At 41.0% G+C, this 20,751-nt stretch overlaps 2 protein-coding genes across 4 annotated transcripts in view; one reads left to right on the top strand and one right to left on the bottom strand.

The window, feature by feature from the left end:
- Positions 1-6,623, bottom strand: part of gdap2 (ganglioside induced differentiation associated protein 2) — a 50,710-nt gene extending 44,087 nt beyond the window's left edge. The window contains exons 1-3 of one of the 2 annotated variants that reach the window (XM_030757336.1): positions 6,562-6,623; positions 4,107-4,331; positions 616-755 (exon numbers count right to left, since the gene is read on the bottom strand). In XM_030757336.1, the coding sequence (XP_030613196.1) occupies positions 616-755; positions 4,107-4,285 (319 nt within the window). In that variant the 5' untranslated portion in view covers positions 4,286-4,331; positions 6,562-6,623. Of the gene's footprint in view, positions 1-615; positions 756-4,106; positions 4,332-6,369 lie in introns of both variants that reach the window. The other variant, XM_030757335.1, reaches the window with a different exon arrangement.
- A 1,154-nt stretch (positions 6,624-7,777) lies between these two features.
- On the top strand, positions 7,778-20,587 carry wdr3 (WD repeat domain 3). 2 transcript variants are annotated; one of them, XM_030758083.1, is made up of 27 exons: positions 7,778-7,867; positions 9,338-9,539; positions 9,641-9,850; positions 10,068-10,186; positions 10,458-10,536; positions 11,079-11,174; positions 11,503-11,616; positions 11,870-11,971; positions 12,519-12,619; positions 12,984-13,088; positions 13,813-14,043; positions 14,174-14,267; positions 14,481-14,582; positions 14,770-14,852; positions 15,905-16,043; positions 16,154-16,210; positions 16,371-16,471; positions 16,888-16,999; positions 17,277-17,411; positions 17,500-17,550; positions 17,998-18,063; positions 18,184-18,276; positions 18,569-18,619; positions 18,713-18,756; positions 18,908-19,036; positions 20,052-20,145; positions 20,238-20,587. In XM_030758083.1, exons 2-27 carry the CDS (start codon positions 9,366-9,368, stop codon positions 20,391-20,393), a joined length of 2,838 nt encoding a protein of 945 aa, XP_030613943.1. In that variant the 5' UTR covers positions 7,778-7,867; positions 9,338-9,365; the 3' UTR covers positions 20,394-20,587. The 2 variants fall into 2 exon arrangements, with proteins under 2 accessions (XP_030613943.1, XP_030613942.1); XM_030758082.1 differs by having other exon boundaries at positions 7,827-7,867; positions 9,290-9,539.
- The last annotated feature ends 164 nt before the right edge of the window (positions 20,588-20,751 follow it).

Genomic DNA, 20,751 nt, shown 5'->3' with positions numbered 1-20,751 from the left:
GAATTTGGATGAAGCAACATGTTGATAAATCTGAGGAAAAGCAGTTGTAAGCCTGTACACTGAAAGGTATTATTTTATGTATTTAATAATACCACTTGTATTTAATCTGTGATTCAGGAAACATTTTTCTTATACATCAGGCCTTCCTGCTAACATAAGATAAACACACTTGCACTGTATCCAGACAAATATCAGGTTGGATATTTTACAAGTTTTAAACAGCAAAACCAGTTAATAAAAACCTCAATGTTATAATTCAGTTGACACACCAGAAAAAAATACTGCAATTCTCTCAAGGAAACAATGTTTAAACTGTATAAAAATATGATTTAGATATAATTGGCCCAGTTAAATAGTGCAGTCTCACTTTGAAACTTCACTCTTTCATAGACTTTGTTTTTCTGATGGTTTTTTTGGTGGGAATTTAGACAAATTCCATGAAACGTCTCTTCAGAGCTTCAAGCTCCTTTGATTTCTCTCAGCAGCTGTAGAGTCTGACAGCAGGTGACTGGTCATATTTAATACTCACAATGATATCTCTGAGAGAGTCAAACTCAAACCCAGCGTTTGTTGGGCGACAGAGCTCATTTAAACAGTTTCTCCCTTCGAGTCTACCTTTGAGTTTGAGCAGCTCGTCTTGGAGCTCAGGCCCCGCCTGCTGATGGATGCTGTCAGACACGGGGTTCTTGTCGCTCAGTGACTCGTTGGTGGTGTTCACGACGGCGGTGCAGTTCAGCAGGGCAATGTCGCCAGCACTGATGGAGAAAGAAAAGAAAAAAGTATTCAAACAATAAATAGCAAATATGAATGATATATAGACACACATACATTTTTGGCAAAGAAGCTACACATTTAGTTTTTGATGTTGTTTTGCCAAAAATATTGTTCACTTTTCTTTTTTTAGCCAAAAAAAAGCAGCCTTTGAGCTTCAATTCAAGGGGCTGAACCAAAGCTGTTTCATGGAGACGTGTGGACTATTTCTTCTTTATTTCTTCATAAATCGAGCAGGTAAAATGTCTTCAGCTGATACCAAATCTGGCATTTGCAATTGTAAAGTTGTAACTGGGAATTCAAAACCAGCGCTCTACGGAGCTCTCAATACAAGTGGTACATGCATAGACACATACATACATAACATCGATCCATTCATGGTGCAAAATTAATATAAAAAAAAAAAAAATCCACCAGAAAGTTGGAACGCCAAGCCCAGGATTTAAAGTTGAGTGGGATAACGTCAGGTTTAATCACAGGTTTTTAATGTTAATGAGGTAGTTGACTTCTTACTGGGGTACACTACCACAGTGCCAGCCTACTGACCAATCAGCTCTCTGGAAAATGACATTACCATTCCTTAAAGATCCAGTGTGTTACCTTAGAGTGCACACAATAAGGTCAATAGATTCTAGAGATTGGTATGAATTCTGTTTTTATAGTTTCTCTTCATTTGCTGACAGACAGTTTAACAACAACAACAACAACAACAACAACAACAACAGGTGTGCATCTGAAAGAATGAGGCTAAAATTGTCTTACATTTGGCAAGAAACCATCTGTAAAATGTATTCATTTAAAGGAATATAGAAGTGCAATTATAGTCAGATTCACCCTGTCTTAATTACAGGGATACGTCTCTCAGCTTACAGTCTGCATTGTTGCCACCTTTCCTTACAGGCTTTTTGGATAGACTTTTATAACATAAAGCATTTTCAGTCTGAGTGTTTAAAGTGCCCACATTAATTAAGGGTATTTTAATATTTATAATCTATACCTTTTTGTGAACACAGTTGTAGCCCAATGGGTAAACTTAAGGCAAACTTATCCTGTTGATAACCACCTTTGCTGGACTGTTTAGGTTAGGGCATGTGAAACAAAGACATCCTGGCAATATCAAAACGGTTTCGCAGTGCAGGCCCCAGACGTGGCAAATGCAAGTACCAGAAAGAGGAAACTTACTCTTTGGTAAAGTCTGCGGGTTTAATACTTCAGGCAGTTACTTCATATAAAGAACTCTCAACAGAGTTTATATATATACACATATTCATTTATTATTATAGTAATTTGTCCAATTACATCTGGGTACTGTGAGACTGTATAGAAAATGTAATTCTTCAACAGTTAATGTTGTGCTGTTGCATAGCCACTTGAATTAAAACCTGAAAATCAGCACTTGAAGGTTTTATTTTAAAATCTATTGTGGTGGCATAGAGAGCCAGAAATGTGAGAACTGTGTCACTGTCCAAATATTTCCAGACCTAAATGTACTTTAGGCCTGGTGTACACTCTCAAATTTATGTGCCACTTATTCACTGTCATCAACATGCCCCAATCACTGTAACTCAAGTTTGTACACCAGTAAATTCCCAAATTTCAGTCCAAGGGTAATCAATTATTTTTTTTAACCTTCTAATACTAACAGTGATTGAAGGACCAAACATACTGCAAACATTTAGCCTAAAGACCTTGAAGATATTTGGTTATAAAGTATCATGCTTGTTTTAATACCTGAAGTCAGTGCTTTGCTCAGAAGCCCTTCAGTTTGTGTTTGGAAAGAATAACAAGGAAATACTCAAGTATGTGTTGATAGTGACTGATCACAAGATGGGTTCATCAAACAGGACCGAGATGGAAAAGTTTTTTTTTTTTTTTTGTTCAGCTCATTCCTCCGAGCTCAATTACAGATGAGTCACCAACTAAAGTCAAACAGGATGCCTGCGAACACAGTGAGAAACTCATCTTGTTGCAATTCCCTGTTCCTGTTTTATCAAAATTCAAGCTTCTCCTGTGTAAAGTCACAGAGCAGGCAAGCTAATGAAACACCATCTCCCCATTTATAGAGCAGAATCACTAAAAGTCCTCATCTATGACTTACAGTAGTGTTGTGCACTGTCAAATTATTTATGAATACCATGAGTTCATTCAAAAAAAAAAAAAAGAAAAAAGATAAAAATAGTAACACATTGACAAATTTATGCCATGACTATAGCAGCAACAAACAAGTCTTACAGGCAAAGAAACATTCCTGCAAGACTGAAGACATTCAGTGTGGCAGCGCTTTGAGTCTGACTGAGATTTAAAACAACCATAAAGTAAATAAAATTATTATAAAATTATAGCATAGTAGTATAAAATTGTTCCATTAATGATTTTCTGCCAAAAGAAAAGACCCAGCAGTTACTTATTTGTTTAATGAGCTACCATTAATTTTTTCAACACCTTCAGATAATCTGCTGTGACAAATGACTGCCCCTCCATGACATGAAAAAATAAGTCCGGGAAGCAGTGAAGAGATAAGCAGAGTAAGAAAAGAAAAAGTATCTACTGTTATATGGAAACTCTAATGTTAGTGCAAAAGTAGACCTCTTTTTAAATTCTAGCTGTGAGAAGATGAAAAGTAACCACTGCTCGAGGGTCACTTGTTCCTGAGTTCTAGTCATGTTATTGCAGCAGGAATGTGCGTGCTCTCGATGATGGCTCAGGGGGACGGCTGGTACAACAACAAGGCTCCTAAAGAAAAACGGCTGCCAAGTTGGGCTCCGGAAAGTCATGTGTTTCTCCACAAAGAGGATTTACGAGGTTTTAGACTCTGAACTGCTCTGTGTGAGCACGTGGAAAGACACAAGCAGCATTTACTACGACTTATAATCCTGATTTTTTATCAGTTTAGGCATGTGAACCAATGCAAGCACTGGGCTCCTTATGATTGGTCACTTTTTCAAAGCAATGACACGTATATAGCAGCTTTATCTTACAGCGTTAGGCAAAGAGCAGTTTTTTGTCACTGTGTTTAAAAAAAAACAAACTTCATGACAGATTTACAAAATTAGTGAAAACATTTACACTGTGTGCCAGACAAGACCAACTGAACCAATCAAATCTGTTAAAGCTAAAGGTAAACACACTTTCAAACTTTAGTTACTTCGTTGTGGCATTTTCATTTAAATGCTTATATGAGTCTCTGATATGACTATCTATCTTTGTTAAGCACTTCTGTGCTGGAAGGCAGTTCTGTAGAAACCATGGCTGACACGACCGGCTATAAAGCTGGCAGTCTGAAGAAGCAACATTTATACCCAGCAGCAACAATGTGAAGAAACAGAGTGACTCACAAGAGGATGATCTTGCGGTTGATGTCTGGTCTGAAGGGGAAGGGTGAGGGGAACGTCTGGCTTAGCATGCTGTTGCTCCGGACCAGCCGTTTCTCTTCGCCACCCTCATCCAGCTGCTGCTGCCATGTGGGAAGAGTTTGGATATCCACAAACTGGGAGCGGGCACCCAGAGGATCCATCCCCCTCTGGCACTACAAACTCAGACAGGATCACCAACTAGCTGTGCTGCAAGGAGAAAAGTAGAAAGACAGGAGAAAGTCACTGGCCCATTTCCAGTGGGTTCCTGTAGCTCTGACAAAACTAGAGGACTATAGAAATGAACAATAAGTATGCCTGATTCTTTTGATAGTAAAGGTTGTTTGGAGAAGCTCTGTATTCTGTTTCATTTTCACATATAACTGAGCAGTTATCCATTCATCATCTTCTGGGTATCCACTTAAGGGTCACAGGGGAGGGGCTATTCCAGCTGTCATAGGGTGAAAGCCAGGGTACACCCTGGACAGGTCACCAATTTGTTGCAAGGGTAACACAGAGAGACAGACAAGCATTCACACTCACACCTACGGCCACGAATCACCAATTAACCTAACCCCATACTTGTTGTGGGACTGTGGGAGGAAGCCGGAGTACCCGGAGAACCCACACAGACAGAGAAAACATGCAAACTCGACACAGAAAGGCCTCGGCTTTAATTAGAACCCAGGACCTTCTGGCTGTGAGGTGATAATGCTAACCACTGCACCAACAAAACGAAATTCTTCACTGAGTACAGTTGGTCACACACAGGCAAGGGGAAACAGGTCTGCAAGTTGGCAAACTGATGAAGAAGTTATCTTTGTAAACTTGAAGGGTCAAAACAACCAATATAACTTTGCTGAACATGTTTCAAGGCTTGGACGCTAGAGGAAAATGTGGTTCAAGGGTCTTGCAGCCTCCAGGAGATGGCTCCACTGACCTGTTTGGTGGCTATGAAGAGCACACTGCAGCATCAAGAAGGCCAAATAAGATGGCTTAACTGAGCAGTTATTTTGTATAAAATAAATTAAGGTCTAAAATGAATGGTTTACAAAAAAAAAAAGAAGTTTTTAAAGACTCAAACATCTAAGATTAAAATGTTATTTTATTCTGTGCAAATACTGTAAACATTCATGTAATGCATGCCCTGTCAATCTCCTTAACTGATCTGAAAAGGAGTCTGTAATACATCCATATTTTTACTATGTGGGGGAAACACAGTGGCTGTTAGAGATAAGTAAAACCTATGTAAGTTATTAAGTGTTGAGGCAACTTGGATGGAGTACAAAATATGCACCTATGGTGTGCAAAAGGTCCACTGCTCTGAGTTCACCATCGCTGCTTTGCAAAGCACAGCACAGAAAGACATGCCAGCAGTGACGGCCAACTTCTCTCACAGCACAAACCTTAACTTGGCTGCATTCAGCAACGGTAGGCATCTTGGGTCACTCTCCTGGCTTAATGGAACACTTAAAGGGACTCAGCCGTCATTATTACATCTAAGGTTTCCCTGCAATGTAAAGTGAAGATGTCTGCCACGAAACAGGTCCAGGGATTAGACAATATGAAACCAGAATACGCAGAGTAATGCTAGACCGGTGGAACTACATGCACGGCTGCCACCAGTCTGATTGTAGCCACACAAACCAGAGTGTCTGATTTAAAGCATAGCTGCCAAGAATCCCGCATGTAATAACATTACCACCAGATAAGAACAAGTACAAGAATTACAGCAGTCCCTTTATTCAGAAATGTAATGTCAGCTCAACCCCCAGCTCGAGATAAAACCATGCCATTAGCGGAACAAAACTCGTGAACCTTAAATAGATTCAGTGTAACACCCAAGTTGTTTTAACAAACTCATTTAGTCTCCACACTGTTCAAGAACAAAACTGGGAATTTTCTGCTCTTCTTGCTGTTATTTTGTAGAAAACTGAGTACCTTTGTTCAGTTTCTTTTCAACCATATACTTTGTGAATTAAACAAGCAGTTTGAGGACGGATCATTTCGTATGTTGCTGCTAAATTAGTGGGAACATGGCTCTGTAACAGCTGCACTTCATTAAAATAAATAAAACACACGTGTGATAAGCGTCTTTCTCAAGAAATTAACAATCCACCTCTTACCTAGTCAACTTCTTTATCTTCCTAAACATTTTTATGTCAGTCCCGAAAAGGAATACGGTCTTTATAAATGGATAGTGCACTTTGGTCAGATAGTCTCAAAAACCAAACAGGCAGTTACCTACCTAGCAATGTATTTCCTCTACACAGAGGCGCTATCACGCCAAAAATACAAAATAAATAATTAATAAATCTTAACACGACACTATATATAATCAAGACGTGATGTTCTTCCTCTGGGTCCTCATGCTAACAAGCAAAAATAGTGTAATGACACTCAAAAAATAAGTCATTAAGTGCCAGTTACTAGGACTTACACATTTAGCAACCATGCTAAGAGCTGATTGTTGCGGCGAAAAGTCTGCCATATTAAAACATATCAACATCCGGTTGGGTTTTTCAAAATAAAAGGCTATATTTCTCTTGATTTCTTTACATTCATTCATATATATATATATATATATACATACATATATATATACACACACACACACACACACATTTAATTTTCAAATTACACCTAATAAGCTGCTTTGGAGAAATAAAAAGTCCTTTTCTGGTCGGTGATCACATGAAACTGAAATGGAGTGACCTGTACCAAGATATAAAACATATACATGAACCTTTCATGTAACAAAGTAGGCATGTACCTTAAAATTATTAACCGTAAAATTAGATCTGCTTCTAGTTCCTCTTTAAAAAAAAAAAAAATCCAGTTCAGGTACCGTGAATTGTGTGTGTTATCAATTATATCATCATCAAGTTGTTGCTGAAATTCTCTTCTCCTTCTGTCTACACCGGGGGTTTCAAGTGTCCATGCTGCACACTGGATTGTGGATACAAACGAGATGTAACGTCAGGAGATCATACACGTAACTATGTATATAATTAATCTGGCCTTTCAACCATTGTTTTTAAATTATTCTCCACGCTGCGTTGCTGTGCTCTTTATATTTTTCTTCTTCATTCTGATGCTTTGTCACGTCCACAGACAGTCCTATCAAAATAGCACACGCTTTTATTTTGTATGGTTAGACAAACTAGCTTCCGATGCTGTTCACGGTTCTTTTTGACTCGTTTTTTTTCCGGTTCGAGTCAGCTGACTAACAAGTTTAAAAAAATAAAAACACTTCCGCTGTGGGTCTTCAGGCATCGGTGTGACGTCACTTTAATGATGAAAAAAAAAAAAAAACCCGCAAAACTCATTGATTGCAAGCCAAACGTGTCTGACCACAAATTAAATAAAGAAAAACACGTGTCTGTAACGCGAAAAACAGATTATTTTATTTTGGATTGTGAATAAAAAAACAAACAAACAAAATAAATAAATAAATAAAGCGTCTGACTCCTTTTTTCTGGTATTGCAGTCAAAAGCAACAGAAGGAGCGCAATCGAGAAACAAACACAAACAAACCGGAAAGTTTCTTTGACTCACGGTTCACTGCTGAATTTCCATTTCTGAATATTGTTAACAATATGGTATTGCTGACAGTATTTATTTGTGTACATATTTTAATAGGCAAGCTAATTTTGCACGGTCTGTGTTTTTTGTAACGATCTGTGATAGATTGATTAGGTCTGAAACAGCAGCTCAGGATAGTTGGCGAGAGCAGCACTTCAGAGGTAAGAGGGCAAACTGAACAAAGACAGACGCTTTGCACTGACGAAACAAACGTTAACATTGTGTAAAAGGTTTAGAGACATACATTTATGTTATGGTTTATTTCATTGAGTAAAATTATCCAAGAGTTTGACCACGTGGGTTCAATAACCGGGTTGCTGTGGTTAGGTGCACTCGATTTGGGTCCAAGTTGTGTGTGGATGGGCGGGGTTTAACGTTTGTCTACTTGACTCAAGGGCGAGAAGCGTCAACTGCCGACTCGGCCTGAAGTTTTGCGTACCAAAACGAACGTACCCCGGACTGTGAAACCTAGCGTGCCATACTGCGCTACACATTTACTAAATTTACTAAAAAGTACGTCTTCTGGCGTATTATTGTAAACCAGGATATTCAAATTATGGCGCAGAAAACGAAGGAAAAAACCTACAACATTAAAGTTACACAGTAGGAATAAAAGCAGTAATTCGATCTGGATCGACACATTTGGAAATACTAATTTCAAATAGCACACTAAGGTCTGCCATATATTAAGTATGTGGGGCCCTGTGTTGTATACAGCGGTAAAGCTTGAACTTGTAAGGTGTTAAATGGATCAGACAGCGTCTTAATACATCACGGTATAAGTGGTAGATTACACGGTACGTTTAGATAACAGAGGCAACTTACAGTACCGAGTAAATGATCCAATAACTCATCTTTTTATTTCTGTAAATATACAGAAATAAAATGTGGACACCTGTGTGCATTTCAGACTTCGTGATGAAACATATACATTGCTAGAGCTATGTTCCAGTGTTGTGGCGACATTTGCAGACATATGCAGAAAACAAGGTCTTTAAAAAGAAACAGGGATGCTCCAATTGTTTAATTATGGGCCAATACCCAAATTTAAAATGGTTATTGTGTTTGGTAATGTTCATTTGTTTATTCCCTCTTTGGGAAGCCACTCTTCAAGTTCAAAACTCTTTCCAGATCTTCCTCGCACTATATTGGAACATTTAGCACAGAATTGATGCTACATATGTTATGTTATGCCCCACTGTAACCACCACTGTAGGCTCATATGAGGCATCAAGGCTGCTGTCAGCCAGTGCTGATTTGTCCTAATGTATGGATGAGAGGAACATCTCTACTGGAACAGCCTGAAATCAGCATGGAGGCTGTCAAAACAGCAGAGTAAGGGTCATGAATTCAGAATGACGGGATGCGTAATAACATCTGGGTGTAATGTTCATGATTCCACATACTGTTGGCCTTTTCTGTAGGTTCTTGATGAAAACCTTCCAGTACACTCATATCCATATCCGTAGGTTTCAAAACATACTAATAAAAAGTTAGTCACTCTGAACTCTCCTTAAATTGCTCCAGACACTCGATAGATTCAGGTGGTAGTAATCAAGGAATTGTCTGTTGTTTTTCTTCAGTGAATGGTGATCAGCGAGTGTTTCTCTTGTGCTCCTGGTGTGAAACAGGATTCAACATCACCTTAGGCTGCCGGTCATGGGTTTGACCAAGCAGTACCTGCGCTATGTTGCCAGTGCAGTTTTTGGAGTAATCGGCGGCCAGAAAGCCAACATCACATATGTGACCCTTCGGGGAGGGGAGAGGGGGCGCTACGTGGCTGTGGCCGCATGTGAACACGTTTTTATCTGGGATGTTCGAAAAGGAGAGAAGGTGAGATTCAGGCATGGTTATAACAGCACTAGAACAATTTTGCAGGTACCTTTCTCTTTAGATTTCATCTGTTCTTGTCTTTTTTTCCCCCTGTCGTGTAGGTCCTGATCCTGCAGGGCCAGAAACATGAGGTGACTTTCCTCTGCCCTTCACCTGACGGAGTCCATATTGCTGTGGGTTACGAGGACGGCGCAGTGAGAATCTTTAGCCTCCTGAATGGTGAGAGTAACGTCTCCTTCAATGGCCACAAGTCTGCAGTCAGCATCATGCACTACGATGCACTCGGGGCGAGGCTTGTTACTGGATCAAAGGCGAGTATGCCCGTTTTTCCTCGGTTTTGTTAAATGCTTGTAGCAGTGCAGTTACACAGAAACAAAGTTATATATAAATGGAAGATAAATTGGAGGTCATGTGTTTGAGCTATTTTCTTTGTCCTTAAAAATGCTTTTTTTGACAGGATGGACTGGTTTTGTTCTTGAATAGTTATAACTTGTGTTAAGCATAGTTAACTCCTTTCTCCTCCCTTAGGACACAGATGTGATCGTGTGGGACATCATCAATGAGTGTGGGCTGTACCGGCTGAGAGGCCATAAAGATGTCATCACGCAGGCCTTGTTCCTTAAAGACAAGAACCTCCTCGTCACATGGTAGTACACCTTTTTTCATTTTACACCTTTTTTGTAAAATGTAGGTTTTAAAACAAAAACCTTGCAATGTGCTGCATGTCAGTTCAAGCCTTGTGTTACTGCAGTCAGACGCCTTTCTGAGCTCTTTGAATTGGTGCTTTCAGTTCTTTTGATACAAACAGTTTCATCTTATTTCTAACATAATGTTTTGTGTCATTTTTCAGCTGTGATTGTTTTTTTTAAGAGCAGTTAAACCTTTAACAGCATTTTCTGCGCTCTGCCCACTGTGTAGCTCCAAAGACAGTTTTGTGAAGTGGTGGGACTTGGACACGCAGCACTGCTTTAAGACCATGGTGGGCCATCGCAGTGAGGTGAGAGGCTTCTTGCTCTGCATGTAGTCCTTACACACACTATATGGAGAAAAGTAGTGGGCCACGCCTCTTAATCTTTGAATTCAGGTGCTTTTAGTCCCATTGCCTCAGGTGTATAAAATTAAGCAGCAAGCCTGCCTTTACAAACATTTGTGAAAGAATGTGTCGCTCTAAAGAGCTCACTGAGTTTGAGTGTGGCGCTGTAACAGGATGATGTGGTCTCCATGGCCACGTAGCTCCTGTAGGTGTAACGTGTAGGTGCCCCCAGTACTTTTATTCATATATTATTGTAGGGTCTTTACCTACAATACAAAGCACCTTGAGGCGACTGTTTGTTGTGATTGGCCGCTATATAAATAAAATTGAATTGAAATATTGTAGTTGTAGTGACTGCTACACTTGATATTCCCAGTAGCTTTTACTGGAGGGAAAGGGAGACTTCCTGCTGGAATTTTTAATATATTTTCTTTCAGAGATCATTAGGATGACTCTGTTATTTTATTCTGTGTGTGTGTGTGTGTGTGTGTGTGTGTATGTGTTAGGTTTGGGGTATGGTGTTGTTGAACCAGGAGAAGAGGCTGTTGACAGGCTCTGCAGACAGTGAGCTTCGAGCCTGGGACATCAGCTACCTGGAGCAGGTGAGAAAGGACACCGTTGACCGCTTTGTTCTTGTCCTCCTGCAGCAATCGAAGAGAAAGAAAACATTTTTCTTGATAACCTAAATATTTTGTCCTGATGTGCGATGTTGGATCTCCACTATGAAGATGTAATGTTTTGTTTTCTGTAGTCTGTCATTTCCTGTTTACATTATTTTGCCAGTAATTTTACTCCTCGAGCGATAGAGGTGCTTCTTTTTTAAGTGACATTAAAACTGTTATTACAGTTAATCAAGTCATTATTAATCGTACCCTTTGGCCCTAGAAAAGATATTAAAGGAGTTGTTATAAAAACTCTGTCTGCTCACAGCCTCGTCAGGAAAAAGCTGAGGGTGAGCCGAAGGTGAAGAAGGGGAAAACTCTACTGGATGATGATGATGATGATGAAGACAAAGAGGAAGCAGTGGATGAAAGCCTTGACGAGGTATAGTAGTAGTCATTAGAGTGAGGGTAAACTGATCAAAATATTCTGCATGTCTCATTTTTATAATGGAAATTCATTCTTTATTAATCAGTGTGTGTCTGAGAGATAATTAATGCTTTTTTTTTAATGTTTCAAAGTTGTTTAAATGATTCAGATTTTACAACACTGACGTCAAGCAACAAGTTTTTGCATGTGTTTAATTATAAATTCTCTCTTTAACCTTTTTATTGATTTTTTTTTTTTTTTTTGGCAGCGCATCCTAACTTGTAAAAAAGCCGGCTCCATCCTGAGAGAAGCCAGAGACCGAGTCGTCTCACTGACAGCCGACCACAACGGCAGAGTCATCGCCTGCCACGTTAGTATTGAAGCTTCTTACGGTTCCCTCTGACTCGGCAGGAGTTGTTTGGAGTGCACAGCGCAGAGAATATCAGGGTTCATTGTGATGCTTTTTCAGTGCAGTTTGAGCCCATCGAGGCTGCAGTCCACGTTACTTTCCTCTGTAGGTCATATCAGAGGTAGTCTTGTGGCTCTCATTTAGTTTTACTAATTTAATGTGTTTTCTGCTACTGAATGAGATCAGAGTCTGACATCACTGGTGTAGGTCAGTACACACCCAGCTGTAATCGTCTGTATATTGGTTTGTCATCTAACCACATGGCTTGATTGCTAAATGTGATTAAAGCTGGTTTTAATGGTTATATTTTGTCAGTCTTTCCTTCAGCAGGAACACTGAGAGTTTCTTGAGTTATTTCCTCTCATACAGACGCAGTGCCTGCCAGCATGCAGCTGTAATTTATACGCGATAGTTTTGTTAGTGTTATATACCTTCAGCGTCCTTTGTGTTTAATTTTTTTTAGCTGTAAGCAATTGATGGTGTACATTATGTCTTCTCCCTCTATCAGGGCAATGACTCGGTGCTGGAGCTCTTCACTGTGCTGTCAGAGGAAGAAGTGCACAAAAAAATGACGAAGAAGCTGAAGAGAGCCAAAAAGAAGGCCGCCAAGTAAGCACAGACAAGACCCACTCAGTTACCACAGCTAAGTCTTGTAAAGCATACCTGAGACCCGTACTATGTTGTGCTCATGTGTCAGTTTTTTTTAACAAATGTGTGATGGACTTCATCTAGACTTTTTTAAAGTATTGCATCCGAGGCATATACTAAGGTGGACAAATTTACATCTGTACTCTCTGCTGAGCAAACTTCACATGAATGTGGCTAATATAACACCACCTATGCTTCTAACACACTGATGTTACTGCAGTTGCAGGGACAAGTGCTATTGCTTCTCTTTAAATGATCAGTTTAAGCTTTTTATCTACCTTTGTGCTCCCGTTGAACCGAAGCTTATTATACGCCCTCTCCGCAGAGCTCAGGAAGCTTCAGGTGAGGAGGCAGCAGAGCCGGCGGTGGCGAGGATGCTGACAGATGAGATCATCAGACTAACAAACATCAAGGCATCTGCCAAGATCAGGTCAGTGTGGAGCCAAAAACAACAGCTGCATCACCACCACAGGGACTTTCCCAAGAGGCGAAAACCTTTGGAAAACTGGAGGAACAGCAGTTCCACTGCAGGGACCTGGGTCCGAATTGTGTTCTTGAAAAAATGAAGAAAAGTTTGGGGGGTATAGCATCACAGAAGGTCTTAAAATGAATTTGCTTGTTTTAAGACTTTTGAGGCATTTTGGATTCACATCAGTGTTGACTCAGCAACCCCATTTTTAAGCATTAAAACAAAATAAACTGCAACACAACTTGAATTTGCTCTGTTCTTAATATTGCTCTAGTGCTGCCTGTGCATTGCTTTATATTGTCAGGGTCATTGTGCACATTGCTACCATCTGCTGGACAGTGAAGTGGAGCATGCGGCATGCAGAATTGAAGTATTATAAACTGCGGTCGCTTTTGCATGCAAGGGAAGTAATCTGCCCAAACCCTGATGGTCTTTAGACTGCAGACAACCAACAGTCTTTAGTTGCTGGTTAATTTCTGTAGAAACACAAAAATAGTCTAATTTTAAACACATAAGCTCTTAACACATCTTAACACCAGCAGACAGACCTCAAACAAGATGAACATGCATGCAGGGGTGTTTCCAGGATTTCTTAAATGGGGTGGTGGACCTTCACTAGGGGGAGTCTGCACGGATGTGCACACCGTTCTCTAACTCCCCATTTATGTCCTCTGTCCCCTCTCAGATGGGTGGACTGCCTGTCATGTACAGGTGGTGAGCTGAAGGTGGTGCTGCTGCTGCAGAACAACACCATTGAAACCTACAGCCTGAAGACTTCAGACAAGACCCCTGTAGCCAATAAAACAGCTCGCCTCACCCTCGGCGGACACCGTACAGATGTGCGCACTCTGGCCTTCAGCTCAGACAACCTGGCTGTCCTCTCCGCCTCCGGGGATACTGTCAAAGTTTGGAACAGGTGACCCTGATTTAGATGCAGCGACTCCTTGAAGGCTTTTATAATTAGATTTAATTCATTTGGTCACATTCAGTGAAAAAGCAGTCACATTTAGTCATTGGTCTTCTAACTGTCCTGCCCACTGTGACAGGTCAACTCTGCAGGTGATTCGCACCATGGCTTGTGAATACGCCCTCTGCTCCCTCTTTGTGCCCGGAGACAGGCAGATAATCTTGGGAACTAAGGTATTTGGACACACTCTGTCTCATTCAGGCACTCTGTATAAGGCTTATAGTCAGTTTGAACCACTGCTCTCTGTCAGCTGTTGATGTCATTGGATTTGAACCATGTAGAGTCCATTTTATTTCTGAATTCTGTAACGTAATGGTGACCTGTGGGGGGAGATGACGGTGCTCCTTGCAAAGTTGTAGAATTTGAGCCTTTTCTCTCTGTATTAGAGCGGGAAGCTGCAGATCTTTGAGCTGGGCTCAGGAAGCCTTCTGGAAACTGTAGATGCCCACGATGGAGCTGTGTGGTCCCTTTGCCTGGCCCCAGACCAGGTAAACCTGGCTATACTCTGATAGTGTGCCTTAGTGTCTTTAATACCTGCCTCATCTTTTTTCTAAACTGATTTTTTTAAATCAAATTCCAAAGATTGATTGTTTTTTTTTGTTTTTTGTTTTTTGTGTGTGTGTGTGTGTATGTGTGTTTTGTTTTTTTCATTTGCTTTGTGTGTGTATCCTGTAGAGGGGGATTATCTCAGGAAGTGCCGATAAGACTGTGAAGTTCTGGGAGTTTGAGCTGGTAAAGGACAAAGAAAGCGTCCAGAAGTAAGTTGTCATGTTGTTCCATGTTCACGAGTCAATATTATAGATATTCAGTGATCTCACATCATCCTTAACACCTGGAATCAAGTGGTCAGCATCAGCTCAGATATGGGAAAGATGCATTGTTGGTATGAGAAGTTTGAAACCACTGAGGAACTGCAGCCGACTGTATATATATATAGTATAGGACAAATTAACATAATAAAGTGACTGCCTGATGGCCAGAGCCAATGAAAACCAAAGAATTGGTTTCTGCCTTTCACATGCTTTGCCAGACCTTTTAACACAGCTGCCTTTGGTTGTGTTTTCAGGTCTTTCTGCTTTGTGAGATGCATCATCCAATCAGCTTTGTTGAAATAGGCTGGGCAGACAGTATAGGCTCGCATCTGTTTCTGTGACCTCAGCAGTATCCTAGTGACCCAGTGCTACTGGAAAATTTCCCATATATTACACTGCCTCTGTTTTCCAGAGGCTGATGCAGGGTTTCAATCAAGTCAGGTTGCTCTGAGTCTTCTCCTTATTGTCATTCTGGTGCAGGTCAATATGTCTTATTTTCATGTCTCTGAACATGACTTTGCATCAGTCCGCTCTCACCTGTGCTGATTCGATTCGTGCCCACGTACATGAAATCAATACTTTACATTTTTAAAAGGAGAAAAAAGTCGACATTTGGAGGCTGAAGGGGGTTGGAGGGGTGAATGAATCATTTCGCAGGCTCAGAGGGTCCCAGACCCGGATAAATGTGAGGGCTACATCAGGAAGGACATCCGGTCTAAAATCTGTGCCAAATCAAATATGCAGATCCAGCCACTGCAGCGACCTCTGGGGAAATAAGGGAGCAGTCGTCTAATAACATGTGAACCTAACTGTATTTACTATTCCTGTTACAACAGGTGCAGTATTTCAAAGATTTCCATATAGTGCTAAATATACATTAATGTACACTCTTTGTATTGAACATGTGCAACAGTTTGCACCAGCAGATTTCTTAATAAAGAACAAAAATATTCAGTGGAAGTGTCAGATGACATTTTGTGTGTTTGTTTGCGATGCAGACGGCTGACAGTGAAGCACACACGCACTCTGCAGTTGGAGGAAGACGTGCTCTGTGTGAAGTTTTCTCCTGACCACAGGCTGCTGGCTGTCTCTTTGTTAGACTGCACTGTCAAGATCTTCTACACAGACACACTTAAGGTACATCTGATATACAAGAATAGACTAAAATATGTGTACTGCATACTGCATTTTGGCTTCACGATACTGTTTCCATCCTAACTGCACATTCCCCCCTTTTGTTGCTCCAGTTCTTCCTGTCGCTGTATGGACATAAGCTGCCTGTACTTTGTCTGGACATCTCACATGTGAGTACTATTGAAATAGAAAATTATTAGCTACAAGCCCCTTTTAAGCCTGGATCATAATGGTGTTAACTTCACTTATTTTGCCATTTTTTGCAAGACTGTGACTCAAGAAAGGTCGCCTCAGTCTTCCCTGCTCTGACCCTGTGTCTCTCTAAACCAGGATAGCACACTTATTGCCACTGGCTCAGCTGACAGGAATGTGAAGATCTGGGGTCTGGACTTTGGCGACTGTCACCGCTCCATGTTTGCTCATGACGACAGGTACTGCCCAGCACAGACCCAAACCAAACAGTTGTAGGTTTAACTGGAAACAAAAGAGTTTTTTTTAGTCAGTGATGAAGTCATCTGCAGGGCCGTTTAGTTTCCAGCTCTGACTTCATCTCTGTGGTTTGAGACTCTGATCTGTGTCCTGTTAACTCACACCAGCCTGTGACTTTCATCTCCGCGCTCATCTGGTTTCTCATGGATCATCTCAATTTCTATACTTGATGTTTTTTTTTTGCCTTTTTGACAAAAAAATGTTTTTTTTGATTAAATTTTTTTTTCCCAGCTTGTTTTTCAATAATTTCTTTTCATTTTCGTTCCTTTTAAATCTTTTGTTGTTGCTCTTTGTTTGAAGTTATTCTCAGTCTGCGTTGTCTCACCTTCTCCTCCCTCCTTCTTTTTGCTCTTCACAGCGTCATGTTCCTCCAGTTTGTCCCAAAGACTCATCTGTTCTTCACAGCGGGGAAGGACAAGAAGATCAAACAGTGGGACGCAGACAAGTTTGAGCACATCCAGACACTTGAGGTAACACACTTCCTCGTGCCCTTTATATTTAGGGTCCAATGGCTTCACCTCTGGGTCCTCTGCCTGGCTTCTATGAAACCTGAAATGCTGATAATCTCAACCACGTTTCATTCATGAGCTGAGAAGATGCAGAGAGTGTTAATTAGATTTTCCTCACAGAAACACGCAGGTCAGTTCTGGGTGATCCGTTCTTACTGCTCAGTTGCTCCCATGCACGGATCAAACTTTTCCACTTCCCTACATTGTAACACTTATAAAAGTCCTCTCTGAATCGCAGGGCCACCATCGGGAGGTTTGGTGTCTGGCCATCAGCCCGAACGGTGACCACCTTGTGTCGTCATCTCACGACAAGTCGCTGCGCCTGTGGGAGAGGACAAGGGAACCCATCATCCTGGAGGAAGAAAGGGAGCTGGTGAGGTGGAGGACAGGCCCATGCAGATGGTTCACATGATTGCTGACATAAAACACACTTAAACACCACCTTGTTTCTGTGTCGACAGGAGCGAGAGGCAGAGTTTGAGGAGAGCATGGCTAAAGGAGATGCACCTGTGGTGAGTGCTTAGTGTTCAACTTCTAGACCTCATTAATGTTTCTACATTTCCCCCAAAATGACCTTTATTTGGCTGAAAGAGCCAGCAGAGGGATTTTTCTTTTTTTGTGGGGATGTGTCAAAACCTGCTTCCAGACTCTGGAATATGAACTGCACAGTTTTCCAAAATCATCACCAGATTCTGAGCCAGTTTAAACTTTTGCTTTTTTTCAAGTAAGACCATCTTACATCCTTGCATTTTGGTGACCTTTTATGAGAATGCATTTTCAGCAGGTCTCTTATTGCTGTTTTTCAGTCTCTTAGAGTTTAAATGACTCATCTCTTGGTTAGTTAACTGAGTTAAAGGAAATTAAAAAAAAAAAAAAAATCATCCCTACCACCTTATTCTCAGCTAGGTTTCCTGCTTTTATGCTAGATAAGCAGTGCCTTTACTTGTTCTACTCCTCAGGTACCCGGAGAGACTCAAGGAGAGGCAGCACCAGCTGGCAAGAAGACTGTGGAGACAGTCAAAGCTGTGAGTTCACTTTAAGCTTCAGATTGTTTATATCATTCTTTGAGAAAGATGTAGCTTAGCTTCAAGCTCTGGGGAGTTCTTCTTTGTTGATCTTGTTACTGTTGTGTGATCTCTTTGCAGGCAGAGCGAATCATGGAGGCTCTGGAGCTTTATAAAGAGGAAACCAGGAAGATGGAAGAGCACAAATATGCCTGTGAGAATGCAGGCAAAGAGGTAGAGACATGCTTTCAGTTATTATGCTTCTGATGTGGTCATCTGCTTGTGTGTCTTTGCACTGACCGAAATGAAGTTTAAGTTGATGAGTCACTTAAATGTGACGCACTGAAGGAGATCCAGCGCCCACCACAGATCCACAAGTGCAAGAGGTCAGAACAGGACTTGCAGGGAGTAATGCTCAAGAAGATTAAAGGGCACATCGGCCAAGTTTAAATCAGGTGTCTTTGTTTTCTTTCTTTTTCAAAGACCATCACAGGTAGATCATTAAACAGTTTGTGCTCTTTTGCAGCTTCCTCCCCCGCAACCCAACCCTATCCTCGTGGCCTTTGGAAATGTTTTGGTAAGAGAAACCTGAAGAATAAATGTCTTCATACAAATAAACCTTGTTTTCTGCTTTGGCTATTAACTAAATCTGTCTGCGTCCCTCTTTAAGCCCTCCCGCTACGTTTTAGATGTGATAAAGAAGGTCAGATCGAGGTAAGATTTAAACCAAGGGTAACAAGACCACACCCACCAAATATTTCACTGTGGCTTTGCCCGTGAAGCTGATTACCATCTGCCTGTATTGTCCCGTGCATTTGAATACACTCAGTGCATTTTGTTTTTTTCTTCTTTTTGCAATCATCAGTGAGCTGGAGGTTTCTCTCCTGGTGCTTCCTTTTCCTTATGTCCCCGAGCTGCTGAAACTTTTCAACAGCTACATCCAGCAGGGCCTGGAGGTGGAGCTGGTCTGCCGCTGCCTATTTTTCCTTCTCAAGTAAGATATTCTTGTCTATTATGAGAGGGCTGTCTCTTCTTTAGTTAAATGTTTGGGCAGTTCAGTGGTGACTCAAGTCTGGGTGAAAATAAACATTCAAAACATGGTGATTTAAAAACAAAATAACATAAGGACTGTTTTTTTATGTGTAGTTGAGCTCTTTGTATTCCATCTAACACTTGTGTAGTGTATGTGTGTGGTTTTGCACAGTTTTTCAGTTTTCACAGTGCAATTGTTTTACCTTCATTTTCCAAAAAAAAAAAAGACACAAAAAGCAGAGAGTGTAAAGTTTTCTCTCACGGTATTTGGAAACTGTGAAAAATGCATTTAAGATAATTAGAATGGGCCAGTGAGCGGCAGGTCTCTAGGCAGAAATGCCTTGTGGATGTCAGAGGTTGCAGGAGAATAGCCAGGCTGCCTCAAGACAATAGGAAGCAAACAGAAACTTAAATAAACACTCACTACACCCCAGAGTATGCAGAAGAGCACCTCTGAATGCACAGCACGTGGAACCTTGAAGCAGATGGGCTACAGCAGCAGAAGACCACACTGGGTGACAATTCTGTCTGTTAAGAGCAGGAAACTGAGGCTACAGTTTGTACGGACCCACCAAAACAGGACAATAGAGTACTGGAAAAAGACCTGCCTGAACTGATGAGTCTTAATTTCTGCTGCAACATTCAGTGTAGGTGGAAACAACATGAAAGCACAAATCCATCCTGCCTTGTGTCAGCAGTTAAGGCTGATGCTGGTGGTGTAATGGCACACTTTGGGCTTAGGTGTCCAGTCCCATACTAGCAAGGTGCACCTAATAAAGTGGCCTATGAGTGTGCATGGTGCAGTGAATTAGTTATTTAGTGTTTGTGAGCAAATAGAATTTAAGAATAGTGAAATATTGTGAGAATAACTATAATAATCTTGAATTATTTGTCTGTTATCTCCAGACCTGGTAGAGCAGATCTGAGTGTTCTGTGTACGGTTTTGGGCTCAGCTAAAGCTGTTTGTTTATTTCTAGGATCCATTTTGGTCAGATCTCCAGTAACCAGATGCTGCTCTCTGTCATCGATGAGCTACGGACCAATACACTCTCAAAAGTGGGCGAAATCAGAGTAAGTGACATCTAGGGGGGTTGGGGGGGTGACCAAGCGAAGCTTTGTGTTGTTTGACCATCACAGGAATTCTTCTACTTTCCTTCTTTCAGGATGTGATGGGTTTGAATAGCGCGGCCCTGCAGTTCCTCCAGCGGGAGATCGAGAGCAAGGAGGACGTGATGTTCTTTGCTGATGCTACAGGTCGCCTGCAAGAGAAGAAGAAAAAGAGGAGGAAGCGGGAGAGGGCCGTCCTGACCATTGCTTGAATTATAATGAACCTTTTTTAATTGTTTTTGTATAAACATCCATTCCCCATCTCATTCAGCTTCATTTCAGGAGTGGACCAGAGGGCTCACACAGTTGGTTTTCATATGTTATTAAGTCCTGATAGGATGTAACAAAGTGTTATTCAGGGCCACGCTTCATTTCCCAAATAAACTGCGTCTGAGGTTTTCTCACAGTGCTTGATGTTTTATTTGGGGGGGGCTTTCAAAACAAATAAATCCTCGGTGGCACAGAGAAACGCAGCGTGGATACAGCATTTCCCTCTCCTTCCTCGGGTCTCTATAAAATTCATTCAAATAGAGCTAAACTTTAAATAGATACGGGTTTAAAGTAGCACTA

Source organism: Archocentrus centrarchus, chromosome 21 (genome assembly GCF_007364275.1).
Source record: "Archocentrus centrarchus isolate MPI-CPG fArcCen1 chromosome 21, fArcCen1, whole genome shotgun sequence".
Taxonomy (NCBI): domain Eukaryota; kingdom Metazoa; phylum Chordata; class Actinopteri; order Cichliformes; family Cichlidae; genus Archocentrus; species Archocentrus centrarchus.
This window is presented reverse-complemented; position numbering and strand designations above follow the sequence as displayed.